Source organism: Dermacentor albipictus, chromosome 2 (genome assembly GCF_038994185.2).
Source record: "Dermacentor albipictus isolate Rhodes 1998 colony chromosome 2, USDA_Dalb.pri_finalv2, whole genome shotgun sequence".
Taxonomy (NCBI): Eukaryota; Metazoa; Arthropoda; class Arachnida; order Ixodida; family Ixodidae; genus Dermacentor; species Dermacentor albipictus.
Window position 1 is genome coordinate 180574753 of NC_091822.1, and position 14939 is coordinate 180589691.

A 14939-nucleotide genomic window follows, 5' to 3' on the forward strand; every position below is an offset into this window, starting at 1 on the left:
AACATTCGCCTATCAAACATTAAATATGCACAGTATAATGTGAACTGACGAAGTAAAATTTATCAAAACCGTGCAGTACTGATGAGCACAACTCAACCCCAAAGTGCCCAACCATTATACATCAAGGAAAATTAGAACTGGCTCACCTTTAGCTCTCATTACAGTAAGCATGCAGGAAAAAGCAATGAAATGTTATTTTACTAAAAGTAATCCGTATAATACAAATTTTCGTTTGTTTGCTGAACTATATAAAACTGAAATCTCACTAAAGGATAATAGGAACGCTCCTGGAGGCTTTTCATAAGTTCTTGCTGGAAAGGGCTCACAGGCGCCACTCCTGCGTCCCTACTATGTACACGTACAATGTAATTTCTCGTACATTGCGTACATTATATAAATTACGTACTCAACCACTCCCTGACGCCGCGTGCAGGTCAGCGACAGCAGCAGCAGTGGAAAAGTCGAGGGAAGTGGCAAAGAAAGCTTCGCATTAAAATATTTGATACACTAGGCAATCAAAAAAGCTTTGGCTAACATTCCACATTATAATAACCATATTGCACCGAGGATAGACTAGATGTGCAAGTTTCCACGGTTTCATCTGACACTGAGTCCTCGAACACGGTGCCTGGCACATTGCATTGCGCCTTTGCCTCGGTTGCATTTTTCGTTTCTGAAATTATAGACGCAACGAAAGAACATCATTAGTGTTAACAAAGTAATGCAGAGCGCATTGCAGAGCTCTAGGCTAAAAAAAAAAAAACGCGTACATAAGCAAAATTCGTGCGAAAGCTATACAACATATATTCTCCGGAACAACGCTGTATATAATTATACATCATTGTGCAAAATTTGAATGTAAGATGTAAGAGAAGGGGTGACGTTGCGGTAAACAGAGAATTGTGTATTCTTCGCAGTTAGTCAATGCTAACCACCAATTCCCATGTTAAATTATTGGCCCGTTTGACTAAAAGAAAATAGAAAAAACACGCATTTTCACCCAAAAAGCGAAGCACTAATAGCGATAGCAAAGCATTAGATCACTACTCAAACTGAGGTACGTAGTTTTACCTGCCGTAACAGTAATCATTAGCTTACTAATAACCATGGTGTCACGCGAGCACAGGCTTAAAAGAACATATCTCATTTGACAACCGCGAACAATCGCTATCAAGTTGGCTTGAAGAACGCAGAGGGGAGCGAACGTTTGTTTTGTTGCTCCCTTCAACGCATCTCCGAACTTTTGAGACTACGCGACCTCCAGCACTACGCGCACCGAAAGAAAGCGGAAATGCAACCACGAGCCGCCTCGGCTTGCCCGACCTCTGCACACACCGGAGATTACCTCCATCTAGGGCGCGGGCAGTCACGCACCACCAAAGCATGGCTAACGGAGGGTGCGCGAGGCAAGTTGTACAATACTGAACGATTTCTGTCAACTACGTCAGTCCAAAGCACGGTGCCAGTACAAGAAACGTATTGTTAAGGTCATTTAGTTGCCCTGACACAACTCATCACGCCGACAAGCTCAATATTTTAGAAAGGTCTAATTCAATATTTGCACAAAATGACAACATCGAATTTAGCTCAAAGTAAATCGAAGAGCATGAAGAAGCAAATATGTCAACAACAACTTTTTTCAGAAACATTTACGCGCAGCGAGAGCATGCATTATGTCAAATGTTGAATTGCGAACTATAAAGAATTCACGTACTATCCACCTAAAAATAATTAAAAGCAAAAGTTCTGCTTACCGAGATCACATATGTTTCCGTGTGCATTTGGGACGTGGTCACAATATTCACACCTCACCAGGTTGTCACTTTCCGACAGCCGCAGAATAGTGTATCGCTTGCACTCACAACCCGGCTCGTTGCAGCGACCGCGCAACACACCGAAAAGGTCTCTGCTGCACAAAGGCATGAGGGTGCAGCGGATGGCGCAAGTTCCCAGTAAAAGCGGTAATAACTACTGCAGGCTACAAGTGGTGGCAGCAGACAATGGTGATCAGATGGTATCCAAACAAGCCAAATATAATGGCCGTCTCAGAACGACAACTACAACAGCGACAGGACGACAGCGCGCTAACCACTCCCGCCGGCTCCGAGCCTCCCGCGCCCGCTTAAAATCTTCCCAGCGTGCAACTCGAGCCATCTCGATTGGACCGAGCAGGAGAGATGATAGCACCGTGGATGGCCGCACTCCAGTGTGGCTGATGCCTGCTCGCTTCCGCCATGTTAGAAAGAGGCACTCAGAGGCACAAGCAAAAATGAAAACAAAAATGAAAACAAGCAATGAATTACAGAAATAAATGTCAGAGGTGCCAGTGATGTTATCGGTGTGATGGTGGAAGCATTTCGTGTTTGGACAGTGGCAAAGATTTCATTTCTCAGTTGGCGGCTTCAAACATTTAACGCTCTTTTCATCTGTCTATGTCTCCTAAAAAGGCAACGGAGCGGACGGCGCTCGCTTTTATGTGAGTGTAGCGGCATCCTGTTGATTTCACTGAACGTTTGGCGCGTTTCGGGTCTGCTGTAACTTATATTTGCTGTCGTTGTAGTGCCAATCTTCGGCACAGCTTAAAATGCCCAAAGAAAGCTGGCAGTGGAATCAGTTGCTACAATTTTTATTAGAAAACATCCTAAGTGCAATGCACAATGGTTCGCCGACATTAGGTTTTTGTCTATTTCAAAGCAGTTACGCCGGTCGCCTAGCGCGTACCGCATCCCCAGCTCCCTCGCCGCGCGTTTATACTTATGTACGCACTCTGCCTAGCTGGTACCACGTGTCGGCATGGTTTTCTTAGGCACACGCTTCTTGCACACTAACTATTTACCTCATCTTGAGCGCTTATGGTTGAAGCATGGGAAATTTTTGGTTGACAGCATCAAGGCAGTGCAGGGAATGAAACGAACCCGGTTAAAGGCAGAAAATGTATGCCGACAACTGAAAGGTTCTGCACAGGGACATTTTAGTAGACAGGTTGAATTATAAAGATATGTGATAGAACCATCCAATGTTTTCAACAACCTTTTACTGAAATACCCATCGCGTTCGTGTGCTTTTCTTCTACTGTTCTGTCTTGCCTCGTACATGAAATTTGTTAAAAAATATTCATTTTTCTAAAGAAACTCGCCCGCTTTTGTTTCTCGTGTTGAAATACCGATGTTCCATGCCTGTCTCATGGTGGCTAGAATGCGTGCGAGAGCAGGGGGCTTCCGTCACGTTCGGCCGCTTGGTTTCGGCAGGCAGTGCACGCCACATCATTTGATGGCACAGTCTTCGTTGCTGATATTTCAAAACTGGCTGTGCGCCAAGTATGGAGGGTCGTCAAAGAACAGCGCGCAGATGAACATGCAAGTGCGATCGTGCAAGATTTCTTTTTCGGTTTTATATCGTGAAAAATGTAACTGCTTGGCTGACAGAAATTAAGACCGAATGCAGCCCGAACTGCCGAAGTCGCACGTTTGTAATAACCAGATCATAAATGCAGAACACGAACACATTAGGATACATTTATCAGCAAACGTCCAATCCATGATGTAGGTCTCCTCACTGATGCGCTGCAGTGTTCTTTAGAGGTTAAAATCTAAAGGTTACAAACCACTTTGCGCTGAATTAACCTTTAAATCCGTCAGTTTTGACTCTTGTAACCTATAGATATATATATACGTAACAACATTTAATTAAAACATCAACATATTTTGCATGTAACCTTTATTTTATAAGTTACTTGTGATTACAGGTTACCATAAAAGGTACCGTGCTAAGAGTGTACAGCTGACATACATCTTAAACTGGGGCGCATGTACCGCATATCCACTGTAATAATGACCTTAATTTCTCAATTATATATGCTTTCGAAAAGAACGCATGGTAAGCCCACCGCATCATATCGACTTCTGTTGACAGCACGAAAAACGGAAGCGACTTCGACAAGATGAAAGGACGCCATCGGAGTGGTCAAACCGGAATGCGCCGCGGAAACGTACCAATTCCGAAAAAAAAACTAAGGGAGAGAGAGAGAGAGAGAAGCGACATATTAACAGCGACAATAACTTTGTTTCTAAAGCACGAAATTCGTCGTTTGCTCAATATTTCAGGAAGGCGGTGTCAGGATCACTGGACGGCAAACTCATCATCTGGGATGTCTTCACGGGAAACAAAGTAAGTGAAGCATTGCTCAATCCTACGTCCCTTCATCCCGGATTTCCCGGCAACTCAGAGCGCGGGATTATTATGGAAAATTTTTGAAACAGCGATAGAGGTACGCGGTGCCGGTCATCAAGATAATCACGTTAGCAGAAAATAGCGGCCACACATAATCATTTACAGTGCACTTTGCAAGAGCAGAGATACAAGGTGTCTAGAACGTGTGCATACAATTAAAGATAACGCCTATCCTACATTATGTCTACTTCGGAGCGCGAACTACTAGGTCAAAGGCAAAGGCACGAGAAGAGACAAGAGACAGCGCTGACTCTATCACGGGTACAGTGAGTGATGCGTCTTCTCTTGCCTTTGCCTTGGTCCTAGTAGTACGCGCTCTGAATTAGCCATGCTTCCATACCAAGACGCGCATTTCTCGCTTCTGACCTGCCCTACAGTGCTCCCTCTCAAGAATTCCTTGCACTGTTATGACAGCTTAGACCTTGCAAAGGGTCGCCTTCTTAAGAGTTTCTTGGTGGGAGAAAAGGTATATAATGGCATGAAGACAGAAAGATTACCGTACATAGGCGGAAAAAGAGGAGGAGTACGGAAGTATGAAGGCAGGAGAGGGTCACACAGTCAAAAGTGGGTACAAAAGCGAGCCAGTATGTGCATGTTAACAGAAACAGGCACCTCTCTCTCTTAAAAAAAAATTGACACAGACCAGAACACTCAATTTTATGTTTCGATATGAGCGATCGATTGCTGTACACATTTTCGCATGCCTAAACTACTAAGGACAAAACGCCAGACGTCTGCGGGCATGTTTACATATATGCGTGTGTCGTGGTGTCTCAGAGTTCTTGACGCTTTAGTAAAGACATACAGCAAAACTTGCGTCTGATAACAGCAGGCCACGTGGAAGCTAGGAGAGGCGTGCTAACACTCGGTTGACGCTTATGTGGACGTCTCCTCCGTCTCAAACTGTGTGGGTGGGAGAGGAGTTATAAATTAACGTTCAACAGCGCAAGGCTATCGCCTCGTTTCTATTTGAACGTACGGGCGCACTCTTAAATAGTTTTCGTTTATCGAGTAGGCAAGTGGGTATAAGCATGAGACATGTTTACCTAAATACGTTATGAAGATGTTCATCATATATGTCGCCATCTCGAAATGTGCGCACAAATGTTCCTCAAGATAATGAGGTCCAATCGTTCCTACGTATCTGGTTGGTTCTTCGTTTTCCGATTAAGTTCTGTACGCTTTGCAAAGCTCTTTGAATGCATGTTGATGCTCATGACCTCGTTACCTGTTAGAACGTCAGATCCTGATTCGGCTGGCCAATGGGCTGGATTCCCGTTTTAAACAACAGCACAGTTTCCTTTTGAATTTGCTTTATTATTCGATTGTCAATCACTAAATTCACCCTATAAGGACCAATACAACCGGTTGACTCCGCCTATGTGCATATCAATTATACCCTATTCTCACGAATATCGCTCGTTTTCTTCTTTGTTTAATCGAAATTTCTGGCCTCGGAACGCGCTTAATTATGTTTAGGTGCGTGACATGAGTATAATGCAGTTCTTTTTTCTTCTTTAATTCTTTTTTTTTTTCCTGTTCGCCGTGCCTGCTGCCGCTTCGCCTCTCGCAAGAGCGGCAACTTGGAAATTTCCAATGCGCATTTTGAGTTGTCTTTCTTCTCCTGATGCTGTTTGTGCCGTATCAGTGTGGTTACGGCGGCGTACTAATTGCAACCTTGAGCAAGAAGTTAGGCGCTATTGTGCAAGCACGTCCAGCGAACGGTCTTTGAAGTCGCGGAGTGCATCACCGCGCCATCCATAAAAGCCTATATCATGTTCAATTGTGTCGCGAGCTGTTCGTCCAATAACCACATCGGATTTCATGGATGACGACACCGTTCTCGCCTACAGACACAAAGACGTCAGCACTCGTACTTTCCCTTTATGTTGCGACGGCAGTTCACAGTAACGATGAATAAAATCCTGTGGGCATCTGCTTTTATGCGTTGTTCCCTGTTTCTTTGTGGCGTTATAATCGTAGCATATTTGTTTCTTTTTCTGTAACACCGAAAGTCTCCCGTCGCGTTATATTCGTGCTCACGTTATTTACGTGCAAACAGAGCAACTGTAAAGTGAGATCAATAGAACATTGAGCTCTAGTCCCGTTTCTCATCTCTCCGTGACCTCTTCGCATCGCGGCCAAGCTAACCCTAGGTGCGCCTGCTGTGTTTCTCGCGACGCAGATGCGTGTTATACCGCTGCGCTCCAGCTGGGTGATGGCGTGTGCTTACGACGAGCAAGGCAATTACGTGGCCGTCGGAGGCATGGACAACATGTGCACCATCTACGACCTGCGTGGCACCAGCGCCAAGGTGCGACGCGAGCTGACCGGCATGGACGGATACTTGTCCAGCGTACGCTTCCTCGGAGACTCGCAGGTCATCACCGGCTCCGGGGACACATGCGTGTGAGTGTGGGCTTTGATTTTGCACGCGGTAGCACGCCGTTTCGGACACACGTGTCCGCACGTACCAATTGGGTTTCTGTAAAGCTGGTTTCTCCACAAAAACAGACTTTATAAGGTGAAGCCTACTTCACTAAGCTCGGAAGTATTTATACGTATACATGGCGAATGTACATCTCCGGGCTGGGAGTGGCGCCTGACACCGGCAAAAACGCCGAGAGCAAGTGGGGCTATACTGTTCCACGTACAACCAAATTAAGAAGACCCACTAAGTCTCAACAAGACACTCCCTCACCAGAACAGGAATTGGCCTCCCTGGTGCCGTATTCGGCCGCTCCCTCACAAATGAATCATTCGAGTAGCCAATGGCCCTCAGTCCCCACCAGCTGCGGATCACCTGACCAAGGCGGCGGTCAGACCTGTAACGCGCAGAGGGTGCTAAGAATCTCTGGACCCGGACAGGCTGCCAATGGAAAGAGGCTTATACAGTGCCGACAAAATGACCACGTCTTTTGCTATAAAGGACTACCAGATAAGAAGCAGTTCGGAGTAGGATTCCTAATCCATAAGGACATAGCGGGCAGCATTGACGAATTCTACAGCATTAATGAGAGAGCAGCTGTAGTCGTAATTAAACTTACTTAATAAGATGTATAGAATAAAGGTAGTAGAAACCTACGCTCAAAAGCCAGTTACGCCGAGGAAGAAATAGAACAGTTTTATGAAGATGTTGAATTAGCGATGCGAAAAGTGCAAACACAGTACACTGTAGTCATGGGCGACTTCAATGCAAAAGTGATGAAAAGGCAGGCTGGTGAACAAGCAATTGGCAACTACGGCGTCGATTCTAGGAACACTCGAGGAAAGATGTTGGTAGAATACGCGGAAAGGCACGAGATGCGAATAATGAACACCTTCTTCAGGAAGCGTTGGAACAAAGAGTGCACCTAAAAAAGCCCTAATGGTGAAACAAAAAATGAAATTGATTTCGTACTTTCTGCCGATCTCAGCATAGTGCAGGATGTAGAAGTGTTAGGTAGGGTACAGTGCAGTGATCATAGGTTAGTGAGGGCTAGGATTCACTCGATTTGAAGAGAGAAAGAGTAAAAGTGGTCAAGAAGAAACAGGCCAACCTAGACGGAGTGACGGTAAAAGCAGACCTATAAATGTTGGCACTTGCAAGCGAATATGCAGCCCTAAAACGGAGAGCTGAAGATGACATAGAGGCAATGAATTAAACCGTCACTGGGCTGGCTTCAGAAGCAGCAGTTGAAGTAGGAGGTAAGGCACCAATGCAACCAGTAGGTAAGCTCTCCCAAGTAATAAAGGACCTAATAAAGAAATGGCAAGGAATGAAAGTGTCCAACTCAAGCGATCAGATAGAATTCGCAGAACTGTCAAAACTAATCAACAAGGGGAAATAAGGGATATTCGAAATTAAACGTGAAAGAGTGAGGAAGCAGTAAAAAGCGGACGCAGCCTAAAATCAGGGAGAAGGAAACTTAGCATCGGACAAACCAACATGTATACACTGAAATATAAGCAGGATACTATCATCAGCAATCCCGAAGATATAGTAAAAGCAGCGGAATAAAACTGTACTCACTTGTACAGTACCCAAAGCAGCCACGAGACCTCCATTCGTAGTAGTAATGAACAGGTTACAGAGGCTCCTTCTATAACTAGCGATGAAGTTAGATGGGTCTTGCAAGACATGAAACGGGGAAAAGCGACAGGAGAAGATGGACTACCAGTCAATTAATCAAAGATGGAGGAGACATAATGCTTGGAAAGCTAGTGGCCCATTATACGAGCTGTCTGTCGACTTAAAGGGTCCCAGAGAACTGGAAGAATGCCAACATTATACCAATCCACAAAAATGGAGACGTTAAAGAATTGAAAAATTTATAGGCCCATTAGCTTACTTCCATTATTATATAAAATATTCACCAAGATAATCTCCACTAGAATAAAGGCAACACTGCACTTTAGTCACCCAAGAGAACAGCCAGGTTTCAGGAAGGAATACTATACAATGTATCACAAGTGATGTCATCAATCAGGTAATCGAGGAAACCGCCGAGTACAATCAGCCTCTCTATATGGCTTTCATAGATTACGAAAATGCATTTGATTCAGTAGAGATACCAGCAGTAATAGAGGCATTACGTAATCAAGGAGTACAGGACGCTAAGGTAAATATCTTGGAAAGTATATACAGAGATTCCACAGCTACCTTAATTCTTCACACGTAGGGGTATACCTATAAAGAAAGGGGTCAGATAAGGAAACACACTCTCCAATGCTGCTCACTGCGTGCTTGGAAGAAGTATTCAAGCTATTAAACTGCGAAGGCTTAGGAGTAAAGATAAATGGCAAATATCTCAGCAACTTTCGATTCGCAGATGACATTGTCCTGTTCTGCAACACTGGGGACGAGCTACAACAAATGATTGAGGACCTTAACAGAGAGAGTATAAAAGTAGGGTTGAAGATTAATATGCAGGAGACAAAGATAATGATGAATAGCCGGTAAAGGGAACAAGAGCTCAGGATCCCCAGTAAGCCTTTAGAGGCTGTGAAGGAGTACGTATATCTAGGTGAATTACTTACTCACAGGTGACCCTGATCATGAGAAGGAAACTTACAGAAGAATAAAAATGGGTTGGAGCGCATTCAGCAGACATTTTCAGATACTGACTGGAAGCTTGCCATTATCATTAAAAAGAAAAATGTACAATCAATGCATTCTACCGGTGTCGACATATGGGGCAGAAACTTGGAGACTGACAAAGTAGAAAACAAGTTAAGGACCGCGCAAAGAGCGATGTAACAAAGAATGTTAGGCGTTACGTTAAGAGACAGGAAGAGAGCGCTGTGGGTCAGACAGCAAACAGGGATAGCCGATATTCTAATTCACATTAAGAGAAAGAATTGGAGCTGAGCTGGTCATGTAATGCGTCGGTTAGATTAGGTGGACCATTAGGTGTACAGAATGGGTGCCAAGAGAATGGAAGCGCAGTCGAGGACGGCAGAAGAGTAGGTGGGGTGATTAAATTAAGAAATTCGCAGGTGCTATCTGGAATCGGTTGGCGCAGGACAGGGATAATTGGAGATCGCAGGGGGAGGCCTTGGTCCTGCATTGAACATAAGATAGGCTGATGATGATGGTGAATGTAACCGTAGACATTAATGCAGAAAGTATATTGGCACCGTTATAAAGCATCAATAGACTTCAATGACTGTAGTAATACCGCCTCCTCCTAGTTTAGCTGCAACTCTTGTCACACGAACAGTGACCTAGGAAATTTGAACAAGTGTGGGACATGCAAGCGGCTACGTTGCATAAGCGCTATTAATAAAGTACACTAGCACCTTTGACGTGTTTCAGCGGATAAGTCATCCCTTTGCCGAGTGCGATGTCGCGTTCTCGCGATTCCCTGCTGCGACGGTAGTGGCGTTCCAACGGGTACGTGAAAATACTTGCAGTCAGTAGTCCCATGTACTGGTTGTTAGCCACCGCTTCAACTCGGAATGGTCTCTGTTTTCTCAACACTTGTTTTCACTTTGTGCGGTAGTACGTTGCCTCAGCACTTCTTTTGCACACGCAGTGTCCTGTGGGACCTGGAAAGAGGCCAGAAAGTCGTGACATTCGAGGCCCACGAGGGAGACGTCATAAGTCTGTCGTTGAACCCCGACAAAACGACCTTCGTTACCGGATCCGTGGACAACACCGCACGGGTAACGCATACGGCGACTTGGAATGCTCAGCCGTTATGAACTACACAGTAAAGTAATTCAGCTACCTGCAGGTAAAAGTCGTTTTAGTCACTTCTCTTCTACGTCCCCTTATTGTTAATTGATGCTGATCGAATCGGTTCGTTACAACGTGCCCACTTTATCATTCTGTAATAAGGTAATCACTTCGTTGGCTTCACTACAGTAAAATGCTCCACTGCTCTCATTAAAGCTCCGTCAACGTCAGTAACACGCCCTTTACGAGTATGTCTGCGACGAAGCCCTGACACATACGCGTGCCAACCACATTAGATTCTCGCCTTCGTCTCACAAATCATTCCGAAACAATCGTAAGCGCCAGCTTTACGACATCAGCATAGAGCACACGTGCTCAATAGCACCCAGTTTATTTATTTATTTATTTATTTATTTATTTATTTATTTATTTATTTATTTATTTACCCTTAGGGCCTTTCGGCATTAGAGAGAGGAGTGGGTTATACAAGAAATAAGGAGGAAATATGCTACCAGCTTATACATAATATTTGCTAATGATAAATGCTGGCTGAAAGTATGATAAGTACAGTGATAGAACATGACATATAAAAGTAACATTAAAAAAGAAAACACAGAGTTCGTACGAATGTTTGCTATATTTACAGTGTTAGCTAGCTAGTGCTTTTCAAAAATTATCATTCTTATTAATGGAAAAAATATCAGAAGGAAGTTCATTCCAATATTTTTACGTACGTGGCAAATTGAGTGTAAAAAACATGTCGTGTTACAAACACATGCATGTTACAAACACATGTCGTGTTACATGCACAAATTCTAACTTTACGCTGATGATCAGTACGGTGAGATAAGTAATATGGGTGCGACAGGAATTTTGGATTATGAGTAGGGTGGTGATACAGCTAATTAAAAATGAAAAGCGGGAAATTCTTCGATGTGTTGCTAGCGGTTGAAGACCCAAACTCGATTTCATTGAAGATACGCTCGCAGCACGGTTGTAGTTCCAAAGAACAAAACGAGTTGCGTTGTTTCAGATTAGTTCAAGGGAATGTATTAGGTTTTCGTGAAAGGGGTCCCATATAGCTGTAGCATATTCTAATTTTGGCCGTACAGGGTTTTATAAAGTAGTAATTTTGAAGGATAGGGAGCGCGAGAAAAGTTACGGCGTAAGTATCCCAGCAAGCGGTTGGCTTGGTTAATTATATATCCAACCGGATGATTTCACGTTTAGATGTTATATGCACGCCTAAGTTCTTATGTGAACTTGTCGATTCTAAAGCAACGTTATTCAAGTGGTACACAGGCAGGCTATCGTTAGATCTGAATTAAGTTGATTAAGTACTTCCGATTGTGCGCCTTGAAGAATCTTCTAGTCTTGTGCTTTCAGAAAATTGTTCAGGTCTTTCGCAGCCAATAACACTCACTACATTAGATGAACGGCCACGCTAACTTAAAATCATCACATAGAGCAAATGACCCCGTGGTTAGCAAAACTGTAGGCATGACAAGCTTGTTCGCACTCGCACGGGCTTGCACTGAAAATATCGCCTTGTTCGATGCAGCTCTGGGATATCCGCGAGAAGCAATGCCGCCAGACGTTCCGCGAGCACGAAGCAGACGTGAGTTCGGTTTGTGTAAGTACACAGCACCCTTCATCTTGGGATCCGGACTATTATCCAGCAAACCTGTGGCCAATACGAGTTGCTGTTCTCCAGCAGTTTTCAGCCCTTTCAAGACATATAAACGACGTTTTCTGTTGCCCGGGTGTTGGATATGCACGCCATGTATGTATGTACAGCTACGGTCAGGAACGAACGCTTCGTGTGAAAAGACACCGTGAGCAGCCTAATTTAGGGACACGAAAGCATTATAAGCAGACGCTCAGTCTGCCTCATTCACCAACAATTTGAAGCGAATAGCCGTTATGGACTTCATTTTCGTCTGTGTCGGTTATGGCTGATGCTAGTGATATCGAGTTCGAACCATTGCACCGCATTCGGGACAAGCTATTCGCGGGGGAATCGCCCAATGAGGAGTCATTAAAGAGAACTTCACCGGATTCGACCATTGGAAACAGACGTACACGTTGCGCAGATCACGCGATGACGATCGTGTCTGCAAAAGAAAGCCACGAAAATGAAAGCCACATAGCCACGAAAATGGCTTAAAAAATAAGCTGCATTGCACGCTCTAAGCCATTCGCGTCGGCAACGAGATGACTGCGTGCACGCGAATGGTGCTTCCAACTCCATGACATCCAAGACTTGGCGGCGCGAGCAGGCGACGACGCCCGATCTCGGAGGCAATGCCCAGTCACACGCATGGCGCCTGCAGCGCACAAATAGCCAGCACTAGAGCGAACAACTTAGGTATTCCTGTGAAAACGTTCATCGCGCAGCAGCAGCAGCGCTTCTGGAAGAAAAAAGAAAAAGTCGCAATTTCACACGAAAGACTGAGCATTGATAGCGATAGCAGTAAAGTATTAGACAAATAAACAAAGTAAGGTTTGTAATTATATGAGCGGTATAAATTGCGGTGAGCATTCGCTTAAGACTTACAGTAACACACATGCTGGTCACGCGCGCACAGGCAAACATGAACATATGTCGAATTAAATTAAATTCTGGGGGTTTATATGCCATAACCGCGATCTGATTTTGAGACACGCCGGTGTGGGGGACTCCTGATTAATTTCCACCTCCTGGGGTTCGTTAACGTGCCTGCAATGCGCGGGACACGGGCGTTTTTGCATTTCGCCCCCATTGTAATGCGGTCACCGTGGCCGGGATTTGGTCCCGCGACCTCGTACTTAGCAGTGCAACACCTTAGCCTCTAAGCCACCACGTTAGGCTAGCGGAGACACATGCATAATGACAAAAGAGGAGGTTTTGTTCTCTCGGCTTCGACATGGGAGAAGGCAGGCAGTCCCTGAGGGGCTTTATACTTTAAGTGCATCTGCTATAACACCATTTCAAGGCATAATGCTCACGAACAGCTCTTGAGGCACATCGGAATTCCAGGCTTGTAAGATCATGCGACACATGTCACCAGTTAATTTGGTCTCTATTTTTGCTTGTGTCCGAAGCATCCAAATGCAATTCCAACTATTCCCGCATAAACATGCACACAATCTGCGACAACTACACAGTGATCATTACGATTATCCGGATTCGCATGGATTTCGCCGAAGGCGAAGTGCACGCGGAAACGGTTGCATCACGGCAGCAAATGATCCAATCGACGCCTTGGCACGCAGTTCCACACGGGAGGCTACGTGTTCGCGACGGCTTCCGAAGACAAGTCGTGCCGGCTGTTCGACGTGCGCAGCGACCAGCAGCTAAGCCGATACCAGAACCCGCGCGAGTCGTCCGCCTTCACAAGCTGCGGGCTGTCGCTGTCCGGAAGGCTGCTCTTCGCAGGCGCCGACGACCACGACGTCCACGTTTGGGACACGCTGTCCACGCGTAGAGTCGGTGAGCAGCACTTTAAATTATGGGGTTTTACGTGCCAAAACCACATTCTGATTATGAGGCACGCCGTATATAGTGGAGGACTCCGGAAATTTCGACCACCTGGGGTTCTTTAACGTGCACCTAAATCTAAGTACACGGGTGTTTTCGCATTTCGCCCCCAACGAAATGCGGCCGCCATGGCCGGGATTCGATCCCGCGACCTCGTGCTCAGCAGCCCAACACCATAGCCACTGAGCAACCATGGCGGGTAGAGCAGCACTTTGCGGTCGCTATGGTGTTAGTCCAGATATTGAACTTCCAGATACCATAAACGAGCACCTATTGTCTTAAGTGGTCAGCTTCAGCCCTTTTAGCATTTGTATACATACATCCAAAGAAGAAGGCTCAGATACGCAGTACTATTGCGAAATCTGTGCGGGCACACTAACGACACGATGCCCCGAATATGGCGCGAAATACAAAAAAAAAATATTTTCTTCGTGTAGAATCTTTTTTGAGTCAAGTAAACATAATAGGTGTTCCGAAACTTGAAACATTCTATAGCAGTCTAACGTGCTCTCGTTTAGTGTACCTTTAACAATGTAATGACATAATTAGGAAGCCTATCTATTACTTGATTAACGAAGAAATGACAGTGTATGTTGCGCCCACAGTGGATATCAGGATATTCATTCCTTGTATCCAGTAAAATTCAACAATAGGACTATATTGTTGCGGTTTACTGGATAGAGGAACTTCTTGGAAAATCCACGATTCCCAGACCAGCGCCTTCTCGGAAATAATTGCAAAGGGAGCTTACTTTCAGGATAATTAGACATCGCATCTTGTATTTTAACGAGTGTAAGTGTACCAGATTTTACAGCGAAGCTGTATATGGCTCAGAACCGGGGTTCGCGGCGTCTGCGAGCAGAAATTATCATCATCAGCAACTGCTCGAGCGTCGTCTTCTTCGTTGGCGCCATTCGGCGCAACCGCGCCAACGCGCTCTTGCCACTGCTCGCGCGTGTGTCGTCATCGTCATCTTCTGCTTCCACAGCTGACTTCATTGTGCAAAAAAACTATCATCATCACAAATGG

The 14939-nt window shown here is 45.0% G+C and overlaps 1 protein-coding gene across 1 annotated transcript in view; it reads left to right on the forward strand.

Annotated features, from left to right (window-relative positions):
* The window catches only part of LOC135919327 (guanine nucleotide-binding protein subunit beta-2-like), a 65887-nt gene that overhangs the window by 41791 nt on the left and 9157 nt on the right, over window positions 1-14939 (forward strand). The window contains exons 4-8 of the mRNA XM_065453077.2: window positions 4104-4167; window positions 6416-6639; window positions 10248-10377; window positions 11952-12023; window positions 13646-13862. Of these exons, the coding sequence (XP_065309149.1) occupies window positions 4104-4167; window positions 6416-6639; window positions 10248-10377; window positions 11952-12023; window positions 13646-13862 (707 nt within the window). The remainder of the gene's footprint in view (window positions 1-4103; window positions 4168-6415; window positions 6640-10247; window positions 10378-11951; window positions 12024-13645; window positions 13863-14939) is intronic.